This window comes from Penicillium macrosclerotiorum, assembly GCF_028827735.1.
Source record: "Penicillium macrosclerotiorum strain IBT 26536 chromosome Unknown utg000006l_segment0_segment0, whole genome shotgun sequence".
Classification (NCBI taxonomy): Eukaryota; Fungi; Ascomycota; class Eurotiomycetes; order Eurotiales; family Aspergillaceae; genus Penicillium; species Penicillium macrosclerotiorum.
In genome coordinates this window covers 2,073,231-2,100,181 of record NW_026643085.1, presented here as the reverse complement: position 1 = coordinate 2,100,181, position 26,951 = coordinate 2,073,231, and the positions used below count along the sequence as shown (strand labels likewise).

At 48.0% G+C, this 26,951-nt stretch overlaps 6 protein-coding genes across 6 annotated transcripts; 3 read left to right on the top strand and 3 right to left on the bottom strand.

Moving 5' to 3' along the window:
• Positions 1–1,711: 1,711 nt before the first annotated feature.
• N7462_006033 (ATP-dependent Clp protease ATP-binding subunit) lies at positions 1,712–4,435 on the top strand (the record flags this gene model as incomplete). The annotated part of the gene is made up of 1 exon (XM_057077751.1): positions 1,712–4,435. The coding sequence occupies one exon, from the start codon at positions 1,712–1,714 to the stop codon at positions 4,433–4,435; it is 2,724 nt and encodes a 907-aa protein (XP_056933331.1).
• Positions 4,436–4,886: 451 nt separating this feature from the next.
• N7462_006032 (terpene synthase family metal binding domain-containing protein) lies at positions 4,887–5,654 on the bottom strand (the record flags this gene model as incomplete). The annotated part of the gene is made up of 2 exons (XM_057077750.1): positions 4,887–5,186; positions 5,556–5,654. The coding sequence occupies 2 exons, from the start codon at positions 5,652–5,654 to the stop codon at positions 4,887–4,889; spliced, it is 399 nt and encodes a 132-aa protein (XP_056933330.1).
• A 2,639-nt stretch (positions 5,655–8,293) lies between these two features.
• Positions 8,294–9,691, bottom strand: N7462_006031 (uncharacterized protein; the record flags this gene model as incomplete). Its single annotated transcript, XM_057077749.1, has 1 exon — positions 8,294–9,691. The coding sequence occupies one exon, from the start codon at positions 9,689–9,691 to the stop codon at positions 8,294–8,296; it is 1,398 nt and encodes a 465-aa protein (XP_056933329.1).
• Positions 9,692–14,455: 4,764 nt separating this feature from the next.
• N7462_006030 (uncharacterized protein) lies at positions 14,456–15,754 on the bottom strand (the record flags this gene model as incomplete). The annotated part of the gene is made up of 3 exons (XM_057077748.1): positions 14,456–15,257; positions 15,313–15,594; positions 15,663–15,754. 3 exons carry the CDS (start codon positions 15,752–15,754, stop codon positions 14,456–14,458), a joined length of 1,176 nt encoding a protein of 391 aa, XP_056933328.1.
• Positions 15,755–19,125: 3,371 nt separating this feature from the next.
• Positions 19,126–24,591, top strand: N7462_006029 (DsDNA-dependent ATPase (Rad54b); the record flags this gene model as incomplete). Its single annotated transcript, XM_057077747.1, has 4 exons — positions 19,126–19,352; positions 19,429–20,757; positions 21,661–21,894; positions 21,966–24,591. The coding sequence occupies 4 exons, from the start codon at positions 19,126–19,128 to the stop codon at positions 24,589–24,591; spliced, it is 4,416 nt and encodes a 1,471-aa protein (XP_056933327.1).
• A 1,551-nt stretch (positions 24,592–26,142) lies between these two features.
• N7462_006028 (uncharacterized protein) lies at positions 26,143–26,649 on the top strand (the record flags this gene model as incomplete). The annotated part of the gene is made up of 1 exon (XM_057077746.1): positions 26,143–26,649. The coding sequence occupies one exon, from the start codon at positions 26,143–26,145 to the stop codon at positions 26,647–26,649; it is 507 nt and encodes a 168-aa protein (XP_056933326.1).
• Between the last annotated feature and the right edge of the window lie 302 nt (positions 26,650–26,951).

Sequence of the window (26,951 nt, the reverse complement as noted above, 5' to 3'; positions counted from 1 at the left end):
GATGCCGCCTTGGGGCAACCTTCCGATGGGATAGCGCGGGACTGGGGGGGGGGGGGGGGGGGGTTTGAGGGTTTGGGCTACTGCTGTGCTTTTTTTTCTTTTTCTTTTCCTTTTTCCTTTTTCCTTTTTCCTTCGTAGTCTTCCGGGGGGTGAGGGGTTGGGTCCTTCGGCCGAATGGTTCGACGCTCTCTGGAGCCTCGGGCAAAATAGAAAGACACAGCTGGAGGGTCTGATCCCGCATCCAAATCAAGATGATAGTCCGGATAAGAGCCATATTGCGTGATGGCCAGTCGCGCTTGACGTCACCCGGGCCTCGCTGCATTTTCATCGCTTATCGTGGCATCCAGGGCAATAGAGGGCAATATCGCACTGGGACCAAGAACATAAGGGCTCGTATTACCAGGGGGCCAAGCGCCACAAGCACCGAGAGGGGAAGAGGGATACACTGCCAGAGCCAGGGCACAGCAGATCGAGGCGGGCCAAGGTTGCCTACACTGGCGTCAGTGGCACCGAGACTTGGTCAAATCAAGATCTCACCTGAAATCGGGGGATTTCCCTGGGTCGGGGATTTGAGGGCGGATCAGGGCCCACGCGCAACCATCAGGGACACGCGGATCAGTGAGAGATTCCGCCAATGGCAAAACCGCAGAAACACTGAGGACGGCGGGCTCTTCAAGAAAACCATTTGTTTCTTTTCTGTCTGTTTGCCTTGGATCATCATCATTATTTTTTTAACTATGGGTTTATGTTTATGGGACAGACGTGGGGGAGCAGTCAAGCTCAGGATCACATGATAAAGAAGATCCAGGCTGACTCATGTAGGGCCTGAGGCCATGGATATCATAATATAGCTTAATAGCTTATTCAAATAAACAAATTTAGACCAAGCTAAAGAAACATGGCAGACCACACTGGATGTATTATACACACACGGATTGAATCCCTTCCCCGATGATATATCTCCCCTGTCGCCCTCAACCCCCCATGAATGGGAAAAAATCGTGAGAAGCAGGAGATGTAGCTGGAGGAGTTTTCTTGACGGCTGAATGAGTAGGCCTGGGATTAAGAAAAGCAAAATTTCTTGGAATAACGGCGTGTCTATCCGTAGCTAGAGAGGCACTAATTATCAATATTTGAGCTCTAGACTAGCCTCACTCTCGATGGCACCTTGCTCCATCTTGCCCGCATCCCATCAACTTCGAAGATCAAGAGTCATACCCTTGACAGTTCACAGCATGACACCTGAAAATCATGCGAACAGATGGTAGCCCAGTCACTGACTGTCCAGTCATGATCTGTTGATCTCTTGATCACTGCCGATGCCCGATCCAAACGTCATACGGGCCCAAATATATATAGCCACGTGACTCAAAGTGGAATGATCTGGCAGTCAGGTGACCCCCGTGGCAGCTTCTGGAAGGCGGTGGAAGCCACTCGTGGCGTCATGACGCGGGCAGATGTTTCGGGCAGGCCTCCCAACCTGAGTATATCAACTTGCATCATCAGCGGCTGTATAGTGTCTTGTTTTTTTTCCTTCTCGCGACTATCCTTCTTTCTACTCATTCAACCTTCGATCTCGATCACCCCTGATCACCCTATTTTCACCACCGACTGAGATCGCTATAACCCACTCCGTTCACCATGAACGGCGCTCAGTTCACAGATCGGGCCAACAAATCCCTGCTGGACTCCAGCGCCCTGGCCGAACAATATGCCCATTCCCAAATCCTCCCCCCTTCATCTCGCGGTTGCCCTCCTCAATCCTAGTCCGGATGAGTCTGAGGACCAGCAAACAGCGGGTCATTCCTCGCACGATGCGGCCTCTACCCCACTATTCCGCCAAGTCATCGAACGAGCTCATGGTGATCCCCAGTTGCTCGACCGGTCCTTGATGAAGCTGCTGGTCCGGCTTCCAAGCCAAGACCCACCTCCAGAGACGGTCGCAGTTTCACCACAACTCGCCAAAGTCATTCGGTCGGCCACGGATCTTTCCAAGACCCAGAAGGATAGCTTCGTCGCCATTGACCACCTGATCCAAGCCGTGTCTCAAGACTCGCAGGTTCAGCGTGCCCTCGCAGACGCTAATGTCCCCAACCTCAAATTGATCGATACTGCTGTTCAACAGATTCGGGGAACACGACGTGTGGACTCGAAAACAGCGGACGCGGAGAGCGAGAATGAAAATCTGAAGAAATTCACCATTGATATGACATCTTTGGCTCGCGAGGGCAAGATTGATCCCGTGATTGGACGTGAAGAAGAAATCCGCCGAGTCATTCGTATCCTGAGTCGCCGAACCAAGAACAACCCCGTGCTCATCGGTGAGCCTGGTGTGGGTAAGACCACCATTGTGGAGGGTCTGGCCCGTCGTATTGTGAATGCCGATATTCCTGCCAACTTGGCGCAGTGTCGCCTACTCTCTCTCGACGTTGGCTCCTTGGTCGCCGGAAGCAAGTATCGCGGTGAGTTTGAGGAGCGCATGAAGGGTGTTCTGAAAGAAATCGAGGATTCCAAGGAGACTATCGTTTTGTTTGTCGATGAAATTCACCTCCTGATGGGGGCTGGATCTAGTGGAGAGGGCGGCATGGATGCCGCAAACCTTCTCAAGCCCATGCTGGCTCGTGGACAACTCCACTGCATTGGTGCAACTACTCTTAGCGAATACCGCAAGTACATTGAAAAGGATCAGGCGTTCGAGCGACGATTCCAGCAAGTCCTAGTCAAGGAGCCTTCTGTCCCCGAGACAATTTCCATTCTTCGTGGCTTGAAGGAAAAGTACGAAGTTCACCACGGTGTCAATATTCTCGATGGCGCCATTGTTACTGCAGCCACCCTTGCCTCTCGTTATCTCACTGCCCGTCGTCTTCCTGATTCGGCCGTCGATTTGATCGATGAAGCTGCCGCCGCGGTTCGGGTCACTCGTGAATCCGAACCCGAGGCCCTCGACACACTTGAGAGAAAACTCCGACAGCTTCAGATTGAAATTCATGCCTTGGAGCGTGAACAAGATGAGGCCTCTAAGAATCGTCTTGAGGCCGCCAAGCAGGAAGCTGCGAATGTCACCGAGGAACTTCGACCCATGCGCGAAAAGTACGAAAACGAAAAGAAGCGCAGCAAGGAAGTACAGGATGCCAAGATCAAGCTTGACTCCCTCAAGGTCAAGCGTGACGAGGCCGAGCGCTCTGGTGACACACAGACCGCGGCTGATCTAGAATACTATGCCATTCCCGAGACCAAGACACTCATTGAACGGCTGGAGGCCGACCGTGCTAGGGCTGATGCCGAACGTCGTGCAAACAACGGTGACGCTGGTGAGGCTCTTCTCGCGGACGCGGTCGGTCCTGACCAAATCAACGAGATTGTCGCCCGATGGACCGGTATCCCTGTCACCAGACTTAAAACCACCGAGAAGGACAAGCTCCTCAATATGGAGAAGTACTTGGGTAAGGTGGTTGTTGGCCAGAAGGAGGCTGTTATCTCTGTTTCCAATGCGATTCGACTGCAGCGCTCTGGTCTGAGCAATCCTAACTCACCTCCAAGTTTTCTCTTCTGCGGACCCTCCGGTACTGGTAAGACACTGCTCACAAAGGCCTTGGCTGAATTTCTTTTCGACGACCCTAAGGCTATGATTCGCTTCGACATGTCTGAGTACCAGGAACGGCACTCGCTGAGCCGAATGATTGGCGCTCCCCCTGGATACGTCGGTCACGATGCTGGTGGTCAACTCACTGAGAGCCTGCGCCGTCGCCCCTTCTCCATTCTTTTATTCGACGAGGTTGAAAAGGCCGCTAAGGAGGTTCTTACTGTCCTTTTGCAACTCATGGATGACGGCCGTATTACCGATGGGCAAGGCCGTATCGTTGATGCAAAGAACTGCATTGTTGTGATGACCTCCAACTTGGGTGCGGAATACCTCACTCGCTCTATTAGCCGTGACGGTCGCATTGAGCCCCAGGTCCGTGAACAGGTTATGGGTGCGCTCCGTGACTACTTCCTCCCCGAGTTCCTCAACCGTATCTCCAGCACGGTCATCTTCAACCGTCTCACGAAGAAGGAGATTCGCAAGATCGTCGATGTTCGCCTTTCCGAGGTCCAGAAGCGGCTCGATCACAACGGCCGCAATGTCTTCATTCAATGTACCGACGAGGTCAAAGATTATCTCGGCGCTGCTGGCTACTCCCCCGCCTATGGGGCTCGCCCTCTTTCTCGCCTCATCGAACGTGAGGTTCTCAACCGTCTTGCTGTCCTCATTCTGCGCGGTAGCATCAAAGATGGTGAGACCGCTCGCGTTGTCATGAGCGACGGTCGCATCGATGTTCTTCCCAACCACGAGCTTGGAGAGAGCGACTCCGATGATGAGGACATGGTCGACTCTGACGACGCTCTTGCCGAAATGGAAGATGATAGTGGCGACATGGATCTGTATGACGAGTAAAGGTCCGCGCCGTTTATTCAGCTACAAAAGGCTGTTGAACATATTGATTGAACGATGATGAGCACGAATTCTACGTACGATTTTTCTTGATTTTATTTTCTGGTCTGCACATTATGGCATGGCGTTGGTGCTGAGTTTCGTTAATTCAACTTTTGTCCCTTGATCAGGGTTTATACACTTGAACATTGCAGGGTTCATCTCTCCTTGGCTTATGAGTCAAGGAGGATTACATGATCTCATTCATACGAAGATATTTAGCATAGCATGACAATTCATCCAGATATTCAATATTCTCTCATCTTCATCTCTTAACAAGATCTCCTTACATTTTCTAATATCATCCCTCTCGTCAACTTAAACCTCTAGGTGTACTCAATATGTAGACTCCGAAAATAACGACTAATCCTGCAGACCTCGCAAATCTTGGATCACATCTCCCAATAGACTCAACCTACAACGTGATTATACATCGACCCCCCTTGTCCATATAGCGGGGTAGATCGTAACGATCTGTTGATCGCGACCATTGCAAAAGCCCGGTAACGGTAGTACGACAAGTATCGAGATACTTCTGCTCTTGAGGGGGCAATTTCTTGTCTGTGAAATTTGACTCCAGCCTGAGCACCGCCTGATCGAATCTGTCGATTGACAACTTGATATTTTCTACAAGAGTCGCCATGGCACCGTCTAGACCTTTAGACTCATTGGCATGGAAGAAGATAGGAACTGCATTGATAACAGATCCACAGGCCTGGTGAAATGAGAGTCAGGGCGGCGGTCAAGGCCTTTGAAGTATACTTACTTACCAATTCTTTCCTCGCCGAGTGTATGTCATTGATGCTGTCGCGATGAGAGTTAGAAAATGCAGACACGCTAGGTAGAGATGTCAATTCCTTACAGCATACAGAGAAAACACGTCTCTCTCCAGATGATTTTCATATCATCTGATTCAATCAGAGAAACTTCAAGTTTTATCTTTAAAATCAATCTACCATCTCAATTCAGCGGGAAATCTTTTGCACTTCAAATTAATGTAGCTTACTCGAAGATTGTAATAACTGGATAAATCCCAGATGTCCAGTTGCGCAACTCCAAATATTGATCTGGCATTGGAACATACCCAGTTTCCCGTATTACCTGCTCTTTCGTAGTCCAGATCATATACGATTCGAGTTCTCGAAACAGTCTCCTGCGTTGACCTAGTATAAGTCAGCTCCATGCTTGTTCCCAATGCTGGCAAACTTAAACGTCCCTATATCCATATGGTTACGTATGGCCTGCGCAACTGGTTTGAAATAGACCATAGTAGCAACTGGGCATAGTAGGTTCTCAACTTTGTCCAGGTGTCCTCTTTCTTCTATCAAGTCAAGCCCCAGAGATAGACGGGCATAATTCAAAGACTCTTCGCAGTACTTTTTGGCTTCATTTTCGCTTTGAGCGATTGTCGTACCCTCATCATCAATTTCATCGTCCCAAAGAAATATCCACAGCATGTATGCCCCAGCAACTTGAAGTTCTTCCCATTCGATGTGTGGGTACAAGCTGATCAAGTCAGTCACTCGTATGTTTGGTTAGTCGGCAGATATCGAGACAAACCAGCATGTTAGGTAGGCAAAGTCACAGGCTTTCAAAGCTCTGATCTTTTTCTTGTCAGAAATGGTACTGTGAATATTTGCGTCAGCATTGCAAATGAATTTTTTTGTGGCCAAGTTATAACCTTTCGAGCATCTCATCGATCTCCCGACGGAGATTATCTAGGTGTTGATTTGTCGCAGAGGGCCAATGTTCAAAAGATATTGTCAGATTTGGAATACAAAAAGATTGCCCCCTCAGTCGAGCTGAGAGTTTTTTTGTTTCAACAATACTCTCCATGGTGATGAAAGTGTCAAGTTACAGAACAAGGACCACGGCGCTGTCTAAGTAGTGATGGCTAGCGCCCAGTACTTGTTAGTTAACCAAGAAGGTAAGACAGAGACATATTACCCATTGTATGCCAAACTTACCAAGAGACTTTTACTTCGTAGATCTATACGGAGATCTCCTAAAGCCTGGTAATCATTTATTCTTTTCTTTGCAGCAAAAGTGGAAAGCTTTATATCTTCTCCAAGCCAGTAAACACTTATCCAACATACGTAATATCACAGATAAGCCACATTAATGTCTAGAGCTACAATAAAATAGAACTCTTTGGGCTTTTGGCAGGCCGCATATGTATCTAACTAAGGTAAACCTACCGGCCTCTAAGGATATTCAGCTTACTAGGGAGGAGACATAGGATAATTTGGAAGAGGTGTCCGATTGTCTTCCCTAAGCGAGCGGGGTAGTTCTATATACATCGCTCCTGTGTCACCCTGTATACCGCTGACCCCCACTACAGTATGTATTTCGCCGAAAGAGTAGATATATTAGCTGTGCGACTTTGCTTACTATGCTGTGTAACATACAGAAGTCGAAAAGTGCCTTCATTCATAAAGGCTTTTTCTCAATGTTCATGCATGTAAACTATTTAGGTACCATGTGGCGGTCAAGCCACACCGGGCATTCTCGGGAAGTAAATAGTCATGCATAATTAATGTGAATAGGCAGGGATCATGCCCAATCTATCACACCCGAGTGATCCGAGAATTAACTACTCACTAAAGTCTGGGAAAAAATGTTCTCATTAGGTTGATAGGTGGGTATGTGGTCGACCCATGTAGTCCCTGAGAAGCAAAATGGTCCCTGAACGACTGAAGTCTGAAGAAGTTACGCTCATTTTAACTGTAAGTATTTGCCAATGCGGGCAACTTCGTTCAGAGTAAGTAAATGATGTCAACAAATTGAGATGCGGTAAGTCGTTCAAGAGAAAAATAGAGGAGAAACATCTAAAAGGGTTAGTACAGCAAGTACACACTAGCGAGATACAATAGTATTCCGAGGGCTCTTAGGAGGAACCCGTTACGCATAACCTTCAATCTAACTCAATTCCTACCCCGCCCGCTAGCCCAAAAGCTCATATATCATAAAATGAGTATTCGCTATACGCGCCGCATGGCAAACAATAGAATACAAAATCATAGACCAGAATGCAACCGTAAATTTGCATATGCAATCGTAAAGTTGCATATGCAATCCATGTTCTCCTTTATTCAAAATATTCGCCCATCACTATAAATCAAAGCACAACCCAACAGATATCGGATCAAAGAATGATGGTCAAATAGAACACGGAATATGAGAGAGCAATCCTTAAAGCAATTGGATCAATTATAACTCTCAGGGATTGGCGAAGGATTTGGTATTAGGAGCGCAGCAAAATTTTGCGCCTAGGTCCGCGGCAGGTATAGAAGCCATCTTCATATGATTTCAAGTAATTTTTGGGCCCAAAGCCTTTATGATACCCTAGTCACTAAATCAAATGATGTGTGAACCAGGGAGGAACTATATCGGGCCCCGTTGGAACTTTTTGGTTTGGAATACAAAAACCATATTTGCGATATTTATAGACAGCATTCCTAGGATAATCCACCATGCCAACTCATTATCAGGTCTTCGCCGTCCTGATTGTGAATTATAGGACATGTCAACATTGAGGCTTTGGGTTCCCTTAGCTTTACAGTGATTTACGATTATTCAATTATCGGAAGAGGGGGAGGCGCTTAAAACCATAACTGGATAAATAGTACTAATTAGAGAAAAAGCTTTGTGGAAGAACATCGTCTAAAAGTTTATACCCCTAGTTCGAAACATAGCGAACAAATGCCCAAACTTCCAAAACCATGACCGCTTTTTTGGAGGTCAGTTTTCAGAGTTCGGAAGCAAATTGGGATAATGAAAATGGGGTTTCGATCAAAAGACAAAGAAGAAGGCTTGAGCCATTCATTCCAGATCCAGAACAGCAGCTAGTCTTTCAAAGCCCCATTGGCGGGCTATACCCCTTATGGCCCTCAAGATGCCCCAGTCGGAAATCTCCTTGGTCTTCGCCAAAATGAGATTGGCCTTTGCGACTGCCATTTCCTCCACGTCTTGGGATGTCAATGAGCCGTTTATGATTGACGAGATCCACGATTGTTCGCCAGAAAGGAGAGCTGTAGCTTGAATCACCGCAGTCGATGTAACTTGGCGTAGCAGCTCGCAGCTTTCTCTAGAACTAAAACAATGATCGGCTTCATCTTGGAGAAGCTCGTTGACAAGATCGGGGCTTCTTTTTGCACAGCTTTTCACTGCATCTTGCAGAAGAGCCATACGCACACGGCTATCATTCATCCAATCGGGGGAAGAATGGTCCCTAAGCCATTGGAAAGAACCCAGACGGCCTTCCCGAACTGCCAGTTGGAGAGGCATTTCGCCCGCGTGGTCAAGAAGGTTAGACGACAGAGGGGATTCCTGGAGCAAATAATCCAAGAAGTCAGTTGTGTTAGCCACAGCGGCGTGCCACGTAGTCTGGCCAGTGCCGTAATGGCGGTCACGTATTGAACCGATCTGGAAACCTAACTTACCGAGCGCTCGTGCTTGATCTGGGGAGGCGAATTCACAGAACTGGATTTTTTCAATCGCTGTGAGGGCACAGCATGGGCGATCAACGGCACTTACATTGAGGTCTTGGATTCGGTTGCTTATTAGGTCCAGGATGATCTGTAAAAATTCCCGATCTTTATGGGTCGACACAAGACTTAGGGGTGTTGGGTGAGTGCTCATGTTGAAGGGGTGTCGGATATTGAAGCGGGCTCTGGCGAAAAGCAAAGCATCTGCGGGGCTCGACTCCCCTAGGATATACTTAAGGACACCAACAGCCTTGCTTGCTACAGCAAGTGATAAAAAGGAATAGCAGTCTTTGTTGCAGTAAGATCCGTCAATTCCAGCGATACCACAAGCCCAAGCAAAGCATGATGGGCAATCTTCGCGAATTAGTTCGGAAAACAAGTCCTGGAAACCTTCCATGGGCTGGTTTCCAGGGTCTTCGACTTGGCTGTTCCAAACCAACATAGACGTTTCACGACCATAATGCTTGTATGGTAATGGGCCAGCTGCTTGAACCCGTTCGATCAGTTGGTTTTGAACATGTTTCTGACTCAAGTATCCATTTACCATATTATTTGTGAGGAGTGACACTTGAGCCACAGACAAGAATCCATGGACTTCATCGTGAGACAGCTCAGAACGGGAGAAAAGGAGATTTTCGAAAATGAGCCAGCTTAGCTCAATGGACAATACATCAAAAAGGCCGGGATTATCAACAGGGGGCGGGTTGAAACAAATGGCCCACGGAGAGTTCATTTTGGAAGGGCCAAAGAGGGGAAGAAGCACAAAAGTTCTCAGTTGAATAAATGATCAAGATCTTGGGGACTGGATGTCCGAGGCTATTTTAATGCTTGCAGAGAGTTTTTGGTGAAGGTAATCGTTTTTGAGGAGATTCGAGGCGACTCATATATATCGTTTCGAGACCCCAATACCTATAGAAAATGCCTTTGTTATGTATACGTGTTCTTTGTTAAGATCTTTATTCATTGTCCGGAAATTGAAGTTACTTATTTGAAAGAGAGATTAATGCTGCTATTGTGTGATTGGGTGCAAAATCTGTGTGTATTCAAAGGGCGCTAAATTGAACAAGACCGTCGAATTGGCCTCAAAGGATGAGAATCCATTTGAATTTGAAATAGAACCCCAAAGCTGGACCTGTTAGAAATTGGAAAAAGGCATGAGGTCTTGAGCAACTGCAAGTCTTTCCATAACTTCTTATAGGTTGAGCCGTAAATTGTCTTAAATAGTATTTACCCAAGACAACTAGTTCGAATACTTTATCTGACTTCATCTAAAATATACCTAAAAACTTGGCTGACCCTACTTAAAACAAAGCAAAATTTATGGCTCCAGCTTGCGCTGTGATTGTCGAAGTCTACACAGAGATATCCAACTTCAAAGCACGTAAATAATACTTTATTATAATGGTAGTCTGGTGAGGAATGGAGAAATGCTCAATTTTGTCAACTTGAAAAAGATCTCCAGATTTTATCTGGATTATCTTACCAGGACATACTATCTCCAAGCTCATTGATTTAATCAAAAAAAAAAAGATATAAAATGAAGTTAATCATTATCAGTTGACTCAAATGTCGAGTCGGCATGGAACATCGGATCTAAATAAGTTGGTAAATATAAACACGACCATGTATTCGCATTAACTGCTCATCATCTTCGATTAAGAGATGAATTTATTTCTTACTGGCCTTTAAAAAGCGATTTGATCTCATCATTGTCATAGTTTGATTGTATCGCAAGCTGAAGCATGATACCTGCTTTTGCAGACTTGAAAGCCGCTTTTTATTTGGAGTTCATAGCACCACTGCCTCCTGCGAATCTAGTATCAAAATTAGGAGTTAGATGAAACAGAATCAGTAGAGCTGTAAGTTTGCGCGAGTATGCGGCCGTTCAAAGAATAAAGTCGTCTTTACAGACGGCTGTTCATTATATAAATCCAGCGCTCGCCAGCGCGCGACGGTTCAAATGGCCAAGCTGATGTCTTGTACTCTTGCCTTGTTCAGAAAAAAACAATCAACAGACGCCAAGCGAGGGTCTGTACCACACACACACAGAAGATTTCAAGGTAAGTGTGCGAGTGGGCTTGGTTGTGGTAATTGGGTGCAGTCATTAACCTCAATTGATTCCATATTATATAATATCACTATTTCCACCTAGATCTTGTACAGGGACTGATTATTCTGTGTGGTGAATACGTTTTTTTTTTCTTTGATTCCAGTATCTCCTTTTCCGTCTCCTGGAATCACCAGAGCAAGGGAGACTTCGTTGGGCTCCAACTAGCTCAAGGAAGGCAAGAGAAGTCCGAGATGGTAAAAGTCCGCCCCTGGCCAAACAAGGTCCTGGAAAGCAGTAATGTACCTGTTAGGTTGTTTCCGATGTAAGTTTACATAGGAGGCCAGTATTTTGGCTTTTCACACCCCTTAGTTCTCAACCACTGGCTTTGCTTTACAAGCGAAGAGACCGTGGCCGATAAGCTTTGACAATGTGTTTGAATCTTGACTAGCTTGATGAACAGAGAGTCTAGATTAACTCCGGTCGAAGCGCCCTGCGAAGAAACAAGATTCAATAGTGTAAGCCTGTGAAGTTTCCGGCAGCCATTACATCACGTTGGGTGGGCGTGCTTTCCAGGTTTGTCTTCGCTGAGACCGAAGAAAAGCCAACACTAAGAGTCCGTTGCGAATTTCAACTTTTCATTGGTGAGCTATGACTTTAACTAGATTTGCTGAAGACAATACTAGTGTACCTGTCGATTGAAATATTTGTTGGGTACTTAGGTTTCTGCCAGAGGAACTAGCAACGCGGTTTGAGGGAATTTTGCCTCGATGATGCATGACCCAACAAACTCAATATAACAAGTCGAATAAAATGGAACAGAAAGTGAATATGTTCGGAAAAATATTTAGCTCCTTGTCATTCTAAATACAGATATTGATGTTATATCCATATGAAATCAAACGCCACACACCAGAAACACCGAACAACAACCCGTTTTCGGTATAAAATCTCGCACTCATAGGTGCAAGCCACAATTTGGACCGAGTCTAGCCTCTGTCAGCTTTGCTCCTGGTTTTGGAAAGGACAAGCATCCACTATTGGAGGCAATAAGGTTCTGGCCGCAAGAAGCGCAGGGGCTAAAAACAAGAGGAGAATCGTGCTCGGAAGCACAGTCCGGAGCCACGAACAGAACGCCAAATGCAGCACGGGCCTGCCAGTCGTGGGTCATCGACAGGCACAAACTTCGCTGTGGACTCAGGGCGTCAAATCGTGTCCAGTATTGGCTAGGAACCTCAAGTGGGCTATCCCACTAACTAAGATTGCGATCCTGCGCCTGAGCGCACTGGCCCGATCTGGACTGGGAGGAACTCTGCTCGCATGAGGCGCCGAAGCACGCGAGCATTATACCGAAAGTTCGCTCGTTTATTTACAGAATTACTGGCATTAGCGTTATTGCTCCCAGCCCCAGAAGGCCTCCATCGATCGGGGCCCGAAGGGAGATCACAATAACGCCGTATTGCCGATGCGTGATGCTTCGTGGAACAATGTGGAGAAATTTGGGAGAAGCCAGGTAAAATTCGGATTTCTGTTAATCTCGGCCATCTGGGTGTTAAGCTAGGAGATGCCCCGAGTCCCCCCAGCGACATCGGAAGGGCAAATTGGCGGCATGGATCACCACAGCGAGGATGAATATTTTACCTTGATGATAGCCAAGCTCAAATAGAACTGTGAAGTCATGCAGAATGGTATTCGAACTTAAATCAATTCTTTTAAAGCAAATTTCTCCTAGTTTGTTCGCGCTCTACGATACACCAGGAGCACTCCAATTTGTCCACTACTAAAGAAGTAAAGGGTATGTACTCCGTAGTTGGAGCATAACCTTTTCGGGTCCGCCGGACCGCGCAGGAAACACCGTGGGTCTTTGAAACTCTGTGTAAGGTGCGGCAGGCTTGCGTGGCAGGCTAGGTAGGACAAGACCGTTTTCTAGAAAGTCTAAAGTGAAACTCATAATTAATTTCATAAGAATGTCTTACTACTTATGACCAACCAGAAAAAAGGGTTGGAGTGAAATTTGTTGCGATTTTAATTTAGTGCAGGCAGAGGAGAAGGTGAGGGCAGGGGAGGATGTCGGCTCCGATGACGGAAATTGATAATTCGATTTCCTCTTATTACTCATTACTCCAGACCGCTTATCGCTTGCTCTCTCCGCAAGTTGACCCCCGTCCCAATTCTTTGGCTGGGCACCCTGGGAGCGGCCCCAAAGTCATCACCCGGAAAATCATTGCCCACGTTGACCGCTGGAACCGACATTGGATAACCATGGAACAGAGACCTCCGATGCTCCCGCGAGAGCCAATGCTTGTGTAGGCGGTGGTCACTGGAAGTCTGGGCAAGTCAAGTGGAGCCCGCGAACTTTCTTCTAACAGGTCGAACCAGCTTGGGACTCCCTAGGGAATGCATTTGGAACTATTGAAGGGGGAGCCGGTTGACGCTTCTCTCCGGATTGCGATTTTGTTCGACAAGATCGCCTTATCCGGAGACTGCTCTCATTTTTGAGGAAAGGGCGTATTGCAGTTTCGGGCAAGGCGTACATACAGGGGCGAAGAAACCAGGGGATTAGATCTGAAACCCGGCCTTAGAATTTCGCGTAGAATGTTCTATTCGATCCTACAGTAGCAGCCGGCAATCGGGCAAGTCACAAACTTGCAACTATTTATGAAAGTTTTAGAACGATGGATACTTCGTATACACTACGCAGTGAATCGCTTAAACACACCTCACCGATCTTAAAGGGATTTTCTGGAGTATTGGATGCTTCGACTTTGTTTCCACAAAAACCACGGTAAACAATAAATTTCGTCACTGAAGAAACTGGATTCCGGAATCTACGATCGAAAAAAGCAAAACTCTACCAAAGCCGAGAAAAAAAAAAAAAGAGGGAGCGGCCATTCAGATCTTTTACCCAAGAAGATGGGCGGTCGGCGACCCCCGAAGGCGATAAGATCACCAGTCGTTGACGCAAGGAGGCGGGAGATCGGCGGGTCTGGTGGGCATGATCTAACGCGGTCCGGTATAGATTGGCTTTTTTCGTCAGCTCGCACCGAGGTGCTCCATTAAGACTTGAAAGGAACGATTATTTGATATTCAGATGGTAGATGGGTATTGTAGGTCTCTATATACAGTATCGACAAATGTACACTCTATAATCCGTACTGAGGACGCAAATTATATCCGTGAGCTCCGTGATGCTCGATCCGGTAACTCCCCCACATCCCGAGTCAGGTGTTTCCTCCGATTATCCAGAATATGGCTTATCGAAAAGCAAGTCTAGAAGTGAATATATACAGGAACAAATGAAAAAAAGGCCAAAATGATGGCCAAAAATTGATCAGAAATTAAGGCTGGGTATCAAGCCCACCGGGACTCCGTAGATTCGTAGCATAAGTGTGCAATGAGACTTTTTTTCGTAGCTCAAGATCCGCACGGGGAGAAAGAGAGACCCGTCGATTAGACTTCCTCACGTCCGGGTGAAATGTGCGCCGTACTGGACTGGTAATCTGGTGGTCGAGTATCACGCTGTACTGTGACCGTAATATCTTGTCGGATCCGAAGAGCACGCGCCGATCCATCGTCACTGCTCATGTCCCGCTCTTCACTCCCACCGAGACTAACATCAGAAACGGCGGGTCCAGCCTTCTGTGGGGTTGCGGTGGCATGGCTGCGCTGAATGTCGTTCATGCTAAAGTCGCCGGAGCGCAGCTGACTGTGAGGACCGTAGGGGCGTGATTTCTGACTTGTCCAAGGACCAGACTTATAGCGGTCGGTACCTCTCTTCGACCCTCCGGTCCAGCTCTTGAGCGCTGGGAAGACGTCGCGCAGAAGAGACCAGATAAGTGGCAGGTTAGTAACCAGGATAGCGACAGTGGCCTCCCGGAAATACCAGTTCATGTAGATGTAGGAAATGAGCGATGGAACCAGACAGTAAACTTTGGTCAGGACGGCCGCGACGATAACAAAGACACCCATCCCGAAGAGGATCAGGAGAATCAGTTTCTGCTTCAGTGGAACACGGACTTGGACCAATAGTGGAATTGCGACAAGCAACATGAAGACGTCGGCCGAGATGGAAATGCATCCTTGGACAATCTCATAATATTGATAGGATGAGCATTGGTAGTTATCGGTCGGCACAGCCCAGTAACTCGTCAATGGGCGGCAGATGAGGAAAAGAGACAGCTCGGTGGCGACGAAGCCGAGTGCCACATAGACAGCGATAATCTTGATCCATTTTTGCTGGCGCAATCCCTCTCTGTTTCAAAGTCAGTCCAAGAGATAAGTACATCAAGAGAGCCGGTCACACATACGTGATACGAGAATAAATGACCAGCATGCACGCCTTCAGACTCCAGACTGTCAAAATAAAGGCATGCTCTGAGACAAACACCCATTTGCTACCACGCACGCGCTCAGCATGAATGGTCGGCGTCAAGTTCTTTATATCCTCCTCCGACATCAAATTTGACCCTCCGCCTGTTGCGACTTGATTCAAGGCAACGCACAATATGGTATACCATAAGACGGCGAAGATCATGAGATAATCATCGGCCTGTAAATTGCGGATGCCCAATCGTCGAATACGAGCAGTACTGTTCAAATAAAGTCAGGATCAGTAGACTATCAGATGAGCCACTGGACGCTCAGTCGGGCTACTTACAATCGTAGCACGGCGCCTAGAACACCCACGGCATAAAGAGCCCATGTTTCGCGCTCGAAGCGGCGACCAAAGTCGCCTCCCAGGCCAGACATGGTGTCGGAATGTAGCCTGTTATCGAGACAGATGGGTGGTTAGATGAAGGAATGATTGGCCGAGGGGAAGAGAAAGAGGGCATCCTCGGGATTATGCAGGTCACTCACATTTTATAAAATCAACCGGATAATCGAGCCAGGGTATAGAGTTTCCGGGAACGCATGCATCTGCCGAGACGATCACGTCGCCAGGAGAGCGGGGTGGGTGGACGAACGTAGAGTTCGCCGAGATCGTGTGATAGGTATTATTGGGGAGTACGTCTGCCCGATGCACGATGAAGGTGGAGGAGAAGGGAAAGGGCTTATCATAGGCGAGAGATAGATCATCGGGTGACAGGATAGAACCAACCATAGTACATAGTGGGGGTTAGTAAAGGGTGTGTGGTTCCATGGCTGTGATGGAGTCAACAACCTTGGAACGCAGAATTTTGGGAAATTGATCCGACTGCTAGGTAATTGGCCCTGGTAAATTGTACCTGGCAGTACTTACCGATATGGACTCCACCACATACTCAGCTCTCACCCTCCCAGGGCCCAGTACTGGCGGCGTTATAGACCTGCCATTTCGGGGGGAGGGCAGGGCCAGTAGACTTCTGGCGGAATTTCGGCATATTGGGCTTACAGGAGAAGCGTCTATGTTAGAGTTTGGAATCATCTGGAATTGAGTTACACGTATATGGATAGTAGCCACTTCGTCTAAAGGTATACTCGGTCCCTTCTCCATATCTACTTATTGGAAGAAAAGAGTTTACTTGGTGGATCTGGCGAGAAGCTGAGTCAAGGTCCGAAGAATGTTTGAGGCTTTACCAGACACAAACGAATCAAGAAGCCAATGATACAGGGTTGCTCCGGGCTTTTAATCTTTTATGTACAGGTTCACCAAGCCGCCGAGCACATCAGCTCGATGCCACCTTCGGAGCCTTCCTAAGAGAGTCAAGTGGCTCATTGGAGGCGGTACCTGATCTCGCGCAAACAAGTATGTACTCCGTACTGAGGGCAACAATTCTCGTCTGAGCTTGTTGATTCACTGCGGAGGCGAGGTTCCACTTCGGTGATCAGCAAATGATTGAATCGAATAGCGAGCGCGGCAGACAGTGTTCACGGGCATCTTCCGTCCCTCGACTGGAAGTGGACAAGACACCTGGCTGAGCGGGCATCAACGACTTTATTTGACTTTGCTGCTAGCCTCAAGACGGCGGAGGGAAAGTGGGCCGGTGGAGCCAACTGGGGCAGCTGGGGCAAGATAATGGAACAGACCGGATTCTCTCAGCGAAGGACTTGCAGATTGAGGCATTTTGCCGGTGGAGAATGGAGAGGATCCCTACTCCGTACGGGGGGGTCAGTCCCATAATAATCGACCATGGAGTATGGAGTAATATGTGCCCCCGGATGCCGACCTCAGCGTGGCAACAGGCCCATTTGCCATCTCCCATGTGCATCCAGGGCAGGCGTTCATGCGCAATCTGAATGGATTAAGAGCCGAGGGCAAATAGTATCTGAAGAAATGAGATCGCAAGTGCCGATCGTGACCCATGCGATCTATGTATATCCTCTGTGATCCTGCAAGGTCTCGGCTCCTTCATTGAATAGGAACAAACCGGTCTTGGCCCCGGTCGCAAAGCTAGATCGCCAGCGAATTATCGCCCCTTCCAAAGGAAACTTCCTTAGTGCATTTTCCTCCTCCCATCGTTGTGCCTGATCCAATTAATAGCATCTTTAGAGTAGTCCAGCCCCGGAGACCTGTCTAGATTCGAGGGTGAGCACACACGCCACACCGACACCCAAAATGCGGATTGGAGGCTCGATCTGAATCGCCGCTCCGAGCTGGATCGAACTCAAGGGGTAGTACTAGCAAATCGGCCTAGCCTTAGGGCGCATGGATCGTGTGTTATCCAGAGCCTTGCAAAGTGGGTGGGTGCCCATCCACTTCCCAAGTGTGCGGCTTCTCCGGTACGGAGGACAGAGGACAGATTATGGAGACACAGTGCAGTGCGCATTCGAATTTTTGGGGAGGCACACTCGGGCGTCGATCCGTGGGCCAGCGACGTAGGGTTAACTTATTATCTTTGTCGAGTCTTTGAGGCAACTTTCAATCCTAAATCTTCACGCTGTACATTCCGGCCTAATTGGCAGACGTCTTTGTGATCTCTCGACCAACTCTGATCGTGAATATAGTTGGATTAAGGGATCCCTGCACAAAAGTACCTGCAGGTTTGAGAAAGGTCCGTCGTCTGGCGGCTGAAAAAACACCCGAAATCCTGCGAGAGCCGCCGGCCCCATTTGCAGGTTCCGTCTACCACCTACTGAATGCTGCCTAGGCTGCGTTGGAATTATTGAGATGCAGTGAAATAATGAGGCTGGCCGACAACTGTTTTTTGAGTTGTTTCCATATTAAACTGGTCTCACCTATATATAGCCTACCCCCTGGAGCTTTAAGCGGAGGACTAGAAGAATGGAAAACTGCGGGAGCCAAAATCAAAAGTCAAAGCCATGTGGAAAGACAATCAATTTCCCTTCGTAGAGATTTGTTGCTGTTTGGGGAGCTTTGCCAGGACGAATATGACGAATATGGAGCCCAGGAGGGCGTCGCTCCCTCCACCAGGAAGCACGTCACGACTCGGAACCATATCAGATGCACTGTATGGAGTAGATAGATAGGATTTAAGCATCCCGTCTAGCCGTGCACCACTCTCTGATCTCCGAAAGAGGAGAGCGCAACGGCCACACGGTCGAGAACCGTCTTCTCGCACCGCTCCACCCTCTGGAATCATGCCACTAGGCATTCGCGAAGTCGAATCAGCATCGGTTACTGCATAGTAGTAGAAGAAGTTGGATGGGACTGGCTGCAAAACTACCAAATGACCTGCGCCTCGAAAATTCTTTCTGCTGAAGCTCCCCTTCTAGGTAAAGCGTCGCTGCGTGAATCTCCGCGTCCATGCTGAGTTTCGTTTTGGAGTTTGGGTGACTCGCCTCCCGCTGTATCCAATAATGAGCCCGGAACATCCCCACTTGTACTGGAGTGGCCACCGGAAGTGACTGGTCGGCCGCCTGATTGGATAGAGATTGGGGTCGCCAACAATTAAAGCAGGGCGTGTGGAGTCGGGAGGAATGCAATTCACGGTCCAGGAGTCCTGGACAGGCCGACATCTGATGGGGTTCGTCCAAACTTCCCGGGACTCGGGGGGTCCGTCGGGGTTGGAGTTACGGAGGACCAGCTCCACTGACTCCCCTATACAAGAGGAATAACATCCTCCAATTCTCCTTTCTCCTGGTGAATCTCTTTTCGGTCCTGTTTGTCTGGTGCTGACCCTGCACCCTTTTCTCTGACTTCCTTCCCGTCGCACGAGCCGATTCGTCCCGATTCGCCCGCCATGTCGACCGAGTATGACGAGAAGACTAAGGCCACCGAGTCGGCTGCGGAGACCCAGCAGGGCGAACTGATTAACGCATCAGGTCATCGTCAAGAGCTCGAGCGGAACTTCAGCCTGCTCAGTATCTGTGCTGTGGCCGTGACAACCGGCAACACCTGGATTGCGCAAGGTGGGAGTGTAGTGACGGCCTTGAGTAACGGTGGTCTGGCCGGAACCATTTATGAATTGTATGTGGTCCTCTTCTTTGTGCTAGATCACTCGTCGATCTAGTTGTCGATTAATTACTAACCGTCTGCGATATAGTATCGCCGTGTCCATCTGCTACTGGCTCGTGGCAGCTTCCATTGCCGAGCTGGCATCGGGTATGCCCTCGGCCAGTGGGGTCTACCATTGGGCTTCTATCACTGCCGGCCGGTATGGCCGTGTCTGTGGATTCTTCGCGGGCTGGTGGAACTGCCTGGCCTGGATTTTGGGTGCGGCTTCCATGTCGTTGATCATGGCTCAACAGACCGTGTCCATGTACGCCGTGATGCATCCAGACTTCACGCCCCAGACCTGGAATGTTTTCGTCAGCTTCATCATCTGCACTTGGGTCTGCTGCTGCATCGTGCTGTTCATGAACCGCTTTCTGCCTTTCATCGGGAACATCGGCATGTTTTTCATCCTGTCCGGTGTCTTCATCACTATCATTGTGTGTGCCGTGATGCCCTCTGTCAACGGTGTCGGTTACGGCTCCAACTATGATGTCTGGGAAAAATGGACCAACGCAACCAACTACAAACAGCAGGGCTTTGTATTTGTTATGGGCATGCTCAACGGTGCATACAGTGTTGGCACCCCGGACTGCTCATCCCACTTGGCTGAGGAGATTCCCAAGCCGAGCCGCAACATTCCAAAGGCAGTGCTCGCTCAGATGGCTGTTGGCTTCATCACCGGTATTGCCTACATGGTCGCTATCTTTTACTCCATCCAGGATCTTGATGCCGTGACCAACAGCGCCTACAACTTCCCCCTTGCCGAGATCTACCACCAGGCAACCGGCACCCGCGGCGGCGCCCTCGGCCTTCTCATCCTCGCCTTCCTTCCCACTCTAGTGACAGCCTCGGGCTGCTATATCACCGCCGGACGCACGCTGTGGACCATTTCTCGTGATCGCGCAACTCCGTTCCCCAAATGGCTCGGCCACATCAACACCACGTTCCACAACCCTTTCAACGCCACACTCGTCTGCGGTGTGCTGGTCACCATTCTGGCTTGTATTTACCTTGGCTCCACGACTGCCTTCAGCGCATTCGTTGGCTGCTTTGTTCAGCTGTCCAGTCTATCCTATTTCATGGCTATCTTCCCCCACATTTTGACCCGTCGTTCCTCCTTCGTCCCGGGTTGCTTCTTCATGAACAACACCATCGGCTATATCGTCAACTCTCTGTCCTGTGTCTATATCATCGCCTTCGTCATCATCTTCTGCTTCCCGTACGCCTTGCCCGCCGAGGCCGCGTCGATGAACTACGCCAGTCTGATGACCGGCGGCTTGACCATCTTCGTCACTATCTGGTGGTTTGTTCGCCAGGGTTCATATGAGGGCCCGAAGAACATTCCGCTTAACGACAAGGACCTTGCTGAGGATGCTCAGTAATGGAAGAGAACAAACAGAAAAATCAATCTTGTATTGGAACTAGGTTTGGGATTTTAATGGGAAGGTGGTTTTTGTTTTTGCATATACCATTGGGAATTGTTTATTATATATACCTTTCATTCACTTATGATCTGCATGACTGTCAGATGCATTATTTTTCTTTGATATGACCTTGATATGATTCTGTTGTACCCATATCATCTTTCATTGTGTCAGGATGCCAGGACTCTTATCTATTGATCTCCTGCAAGCAACAATAATTCAACATTCGATTTCTACATCATTTAGATGTACTTCCATGGCATAGATCATTCGACCAGTGATCCTTTTAAAGTTTAGAGTTAAATTCAACCCTTTCCACTTGAAAGTGTATTTTTATTTTGGGTTCTTCCCCGGATTGTTATCTACTAGTATTTCCTGCTAGTGAATTACCATTTACTATTATGGCGCAAGCAATGAAAGTGTAGCGAAAGTCTAATTTAAGAATATCGATCAGAATTTAATGTCCAAATCATACTCGTATCTGACGCGCTGGCAGTGTGTATATCTTCTTTTCAGGTTCATCTGTCCACACTCACGTTGAGCTAGTCGTAAAATGATTTTGCATCTATTTTATGTCGGCTGGACATCTTAATCCAGGAAAGAAAGATAGACTGATTGGAACAGAAGCGAATTCCAACGGCCTGGAAGAAGCCAATGATTTCTATATGAAACTCAGAAATCATTGTTGTGTCTAAGAAAACTGGTCACTCCAATCAAGACTCCGCAGATTGAGGCCGGGATGGTCACGTGGTCACGCGCGCCGCAAGTCGCGTTTTCCCGGCAGACGCGATCTCGTAGCGGACCTCACATTTGCAGATCGCCATGGTATTCAAGCCCTTCAAGCCTCCTTTGATGAGGAAGCCATTTTCAGAAAAAGAGGCCACCGAAAGCAATGATCATCCAGCTAAGAAGCCTCGTCTGCTAAAGGATGAGATAGGGCCCGAGGACCAAACACGACCCACCCCTCTTCCCGGCAGTCGAAAGCCACTGCTCCAAGTCAGGAACATTGGGAAGGACTCCGCAGCCAAAGCGGCTGGGGGAGTTGTATCTAAGGAGGAAGCGAGTTTCGAACGCTTCTTCAATGTGCTTTGGTAGGCTCCCTAACCTTCACATCTCACCGACGAGAGACGCATGGATCTAACACCACAACGCTTGTCATTAGGAGAAAGCCAACGACCAAGAAAAATAAAACATGGGATGGAGATGGTATTCTGGCCTACCGAAGTGGGTTCGTCCACCTACGTGATGTCGGAGGTAAAGAAATGGGGCGGACGATGCATGAATCTGAACTGGAACCCGGCAAAATGCTTTATGTTGCTGGAAAGGAAGTTGAGATCGACTCGGAAATTCCACGCAAAGAGTACTTTGCTGGAAAGCAAATTTTGAGCAACAAAAAGCCAACCCCGACCCCGTCTTCCTTACCGAAGAAAGGTCCTCTTCCTGTTTTGAACAAGACTAATGCGCGCGCCTTGTCCTTACCAACGGGACTCGAACGCACAAAATCTTTGAAAAGAGACGCTTCATCTTTAGAAGACAGCTACTCTACAAAATCAGCCACTCCCCTTGGTGCATACAAGGCTCCTTTACTCAATAATACAGTCATTGCATCGGTGGACCCGGAGAGTATAGTTCCACGTCATGATCCCAAAGCTCCTGGGGCATTGGTGATGCCACGTCCGGCCTCAGTGCCGCAAGGGAAGTATGTTGTCGACGTTGTGGTGGATCCTGTGTTGTCCAAGAGCCTTCGACAACATCAACGGGAAGGTGTCCAGTTTCTTTATGAGTGTGTCATGGGCATGCGGCCATTCAACGGCGAAGGAGCAATTCTAGCTGACGATATGGGTCTGGGCAAGACATTGCAAACAATCGCTTTGTTATGGACTCTATTGAAACAAAATCCAATACATGGCGAACCACCGGTGATCAAAAAAGCACTCATTGTATGCCCTGTCACGCTTATCAATAATTGGCGAAAAGAGTTTCGCAAGTGGCTGGGAAACGAAAGAATCGGTGTCTTCGTCTTCGATGACAAAAGAAAACGTCTCACCGATTTTACCCGAGGAAGAGCTTATAACATCATGATCGTGGGCTATGAGAAGCTGAGAACTGTTCAAGAGGGGCTGGCAAAGGGTGCTGGTGTCGACATCATCATTGCAGATGAAGGACATCGACTCAAAACTCTACAAAATAAAAGTGGCCAGGCGATCCAATCCCTCAATGCTTCGAAAAGAGTCATCCTCTCGGGTACCCCAATTCAGAATGACCTAAGAGAGTTCTTTGCAGCTGTAGATCTTGTGAACCCGGGGGTCCTTGGGTCGTACAAGGCTTTCATTCGCGAGTTTGAAACCCCAATTGTGCGAAGCAGACAACCAGAGGCCACACAAAAAGACATTGAGAAGGGCGAATCAAGAAACGAAGAATTAAGGGAACTCACCTCCAAATTTATCCTTCGCAGAACAGCCGATATTTTAGCAAAATATCTCCCACCCAAGTCGGAATACGTGCTTTTCTGCAATCCAACAAAAACCCAGGCCAGTATCTATCAGGCTGTCCTCGCATCTCCGATTTTCCAGACTGCCTTGGGCAATGCAGAAAGTGCTCTCCAGCTCATCACCATTCTCAAGAAGCTTTGCAATAGTCCATCCTTGCTCTCTGCGAAAAACAATGATAAATCACCCAATGAAACGATCGCCGCCCTTCTATCATCCCTACCACCTAATCTGCTCCGCCATTTCTCTCCATCTTCCAGTGCCAAGGTTCGTGTCCTTGACCAGATCCTGGATAGCATGCGAACAAATACTTCCGAGAAGATTGTCCTTGTCTCAAACTACACCTCGACATTAAATCTACTCGCCACTCTTCTTACTTCATTGGGTCTCCCCTTTCTTCGTCTGGATGGAAGCACACCAGCTCAGAAGCGCCAGCCCCTTGTTGATGACTTTAACCGCCTTCCCGCAGAGTCCTGCTTTGCATTCTTGCTGTCAGCCAAGGCCGGTGGAACAGGTCTCAATCTCATCGGTGCCAGCCGGCTTATACTCTTCGACGTAGATTGGAATCCGGCAACAGATATCCAAGCTATGGCACGCATTCACCGAGATGGCCAGAAGCATCACTGTCGCATCTACCGTGTCATTCTCAAGGGCAGCCTGGAAGAGAAGATTTGGCAGCGTCAGGTGACGAAAATTGGATTGGCTGACTCTGTCATGGAACACAAGGACAGTGTGGCTCAATTCTCCACTGCTGAGCTTCGTGACCTATTCCGCCTGGATGAAGAGAGCAAATGCCAGACTCACGAGTTGCTAGGCTGTGAATGTGGCGGAAGAGGATTTTCATCCGCATCTTCGTCCGGTACAACGACCCCCAAGGGGCATAAAGGAGGTGACAGTGAATCCGAGCTCTCTGAGCTTAGCGATATCCCATCTGATGACGATGAGGATGAAGAATTTCCCGATCTTCCAACCCTGATGAAAGCCTCCGAAGTCGACATGGAAAAGCAGGAGCGCGCAATCCGTGACAGATCTCGCCGTGGGCGACCAAATTACAAGAACGACAAAGCAAGGGCAAAGAAACAGAAAGATAACATGCATCAGTCTCTGGCACAGTACTGTCACATTGACCCGTCTTTGCTAGTCCATAATGCCGATCAAGATGATGAGATGGCCGCTGCTGTCGACGATGATGTGCTCATGACATTGATGAAAGATGAGTGTAATAGGATTGGCTACATCTTTAAAAAGACGAGTCGAGCGGAAATAGAGGAGAATCAGGCTACTGTGCTTGAATCCTGAATTATACATAGAAATTCATTTATTGGTTGGCGTCTACGAGAACAGAGATTGCTATTGACCTGTTTAGAAAATATGATTGCGATTGTTAGTGGGTTGTTATATTGTGGCTAGCAAGTCTACATCACTGCTGATCTGACCCATGTTCACCATGTATAGATTGGCATTGTTGAATTTGAAACCAAATAAGGTAGACCTTTAGACCCCTGCAGTTGGTTTGGTGTGTTGCAGCTGACTCCTGTCCTGGCTGTACTGTACTTTGTTAGGTCTGGCGTATACTCATATGCTGATTAAATACAATCTATGCTTTGAATGGGTTCAAAGTGGTCTAAAATCCATTAAAAAGGACCACATAGACTACTTTTCTCGTGCTACAATGCGTTATACATCCGCAACATTGATTCCTCTGAAAATGCTACATTGTTTGGAAGATACTATTCACCTCCGGTATTCGTTGCTGCATGTGAATACGGGCTGTTATGTCGCACCATCCAACCTGTAGTGGTGCATTACAGAGGTGACAGACAGACTGCTGTTAAGATAGGCTGCTCTTATATGCCAAGTAGTAGTACCCACTCGCTGGCGGTTACTCTGGATCGGCCAGCAACGATCCAAGAAATAAGTTGAGCGGGGTAAAGGAGTTTAATTGGTGATTATTTGCTCATATTCGTGCTTCTACCCGCGTTGTGGAACTTGGGTCTACGGTACCAAGCATATTAGCCATCTTGTGGAGGACGCTGTTGAGTAATAGAAAAGATGTTCAGATTCCTGTTCCAGAGCGTGATTTGAAAGCCCAATTACGCAAGATATTAAACCTCACTATGCTTTTAACACGATTGCTATCTGGGTGTGCCTTGAATGTTTTCCTGGTTTCTGCTCTCCCCCAGCCAGACCAGATGATCCCCATTGGTACCTATTGAGCAATTAATTTGTTGATAGCCTTCCCAATCATATCTAATGTTTTCCAGCGGATTGTCCCAGAGCTTTAGAAGCTGCGGAGGCTTCTGATCCATTCACTATCCCGGATTTGCAGGAATTCGATTTGGAGAATGATCAGCCGTCGACAGAACGGGTATATGAAGGTGTAAGAGTAGCCCGATATATGAATAAACAATGATCACAGAAGAATAATTGATTTATACAGTATTGCTCGGCTGGCACTACCCAGAGATGCTATTTCTGCGTAGGGCGAGCCTTAGTCTGGGTTTCGTGTGCAAGAAATCATCGGGTAAGAGCCTTGAACCTTGACGTGTAAAGCGAGACTGACAATCCCCACAAGTGTACCCGGACTGGTCACCACTGTAGCTATTCGGACGTCAATCATATTGCGGTCTGTAGTTAAAGAGACATCGATACTTGGGAAAAGAATATAATAAGCACCATACGAGTTGAAACCAGGGTATTCTTGAGTCAATCGAATTAGTCATTGATTTCACCTTTTATGTCGTAGTCATACGTAGCTCCTTGGTTCCCCAAACCCTCCGCTGTTGCCTGCTTCTAGCAAACCACAGACCTTCCACTCTCCCACATCCAGACCACAGCTTTCAATTCAGAATGTCTGGCAGTTCAGACCATCCATCATCAGAGGTACCAGCAGAGGGAATCTGGATGCTCGATGACAGCGGCAAACACCTCGAGCTCAAAGCTGAGGATCAACTAGCTCAGGACTCATCCGAGCTGAAAATCGACACTCCTATTGAGCAACCCTCCAATGAGACCATCGCCGACTATCTCTCACATCTCCCACATGCTCGGAAAGAACAATCCGATGGTCTACGCGGCTTGGGCTGGGACGATTCCAGCATCCACAATCTACTCACGCTGATAGACAACACTCGAAAGCACATGTTGGCTAGTCTCCGCATGAGGGGGAAAGGCGAGGATATCGAGCGACTTAAAAAACTCTTTGATCAAGATATTACGGATTATTCGCATATGCGACGTCCTCTCACCTCCCGCGCGGAGGAAGACTACCAGGTCCAGTTATACCTCCTCGAGGAGGTGAAGCGGCAGAGAAGGATTATGGCTGAAGTCGATGGAAGCAACGACAAGGAGCTCTGAGCTGGGATATTCTTACGTTCCTTGGCCCCAAATCATCCAGAAAAGCTTGAGAGGGGGGGGGGAAGTGAAGGAAGCGCCGGAGGATCACTACTTCTCAATCCTACAATACAAGCTACGGAGAGGAATTCCAGCACATGCTTTCATGCAGCTTATTGGATAGAAGTTATGAGGAAAAAGGCATACTTTGAGTTTATCACAAAGGCCTCCAATAGATGAAATCCATCAGCCTATTGAATATCTAAATGTACAAAAGAAAAGGTATGTGGTGCGTCTCAGAACGACAGACAAGATCTAGCAGATCG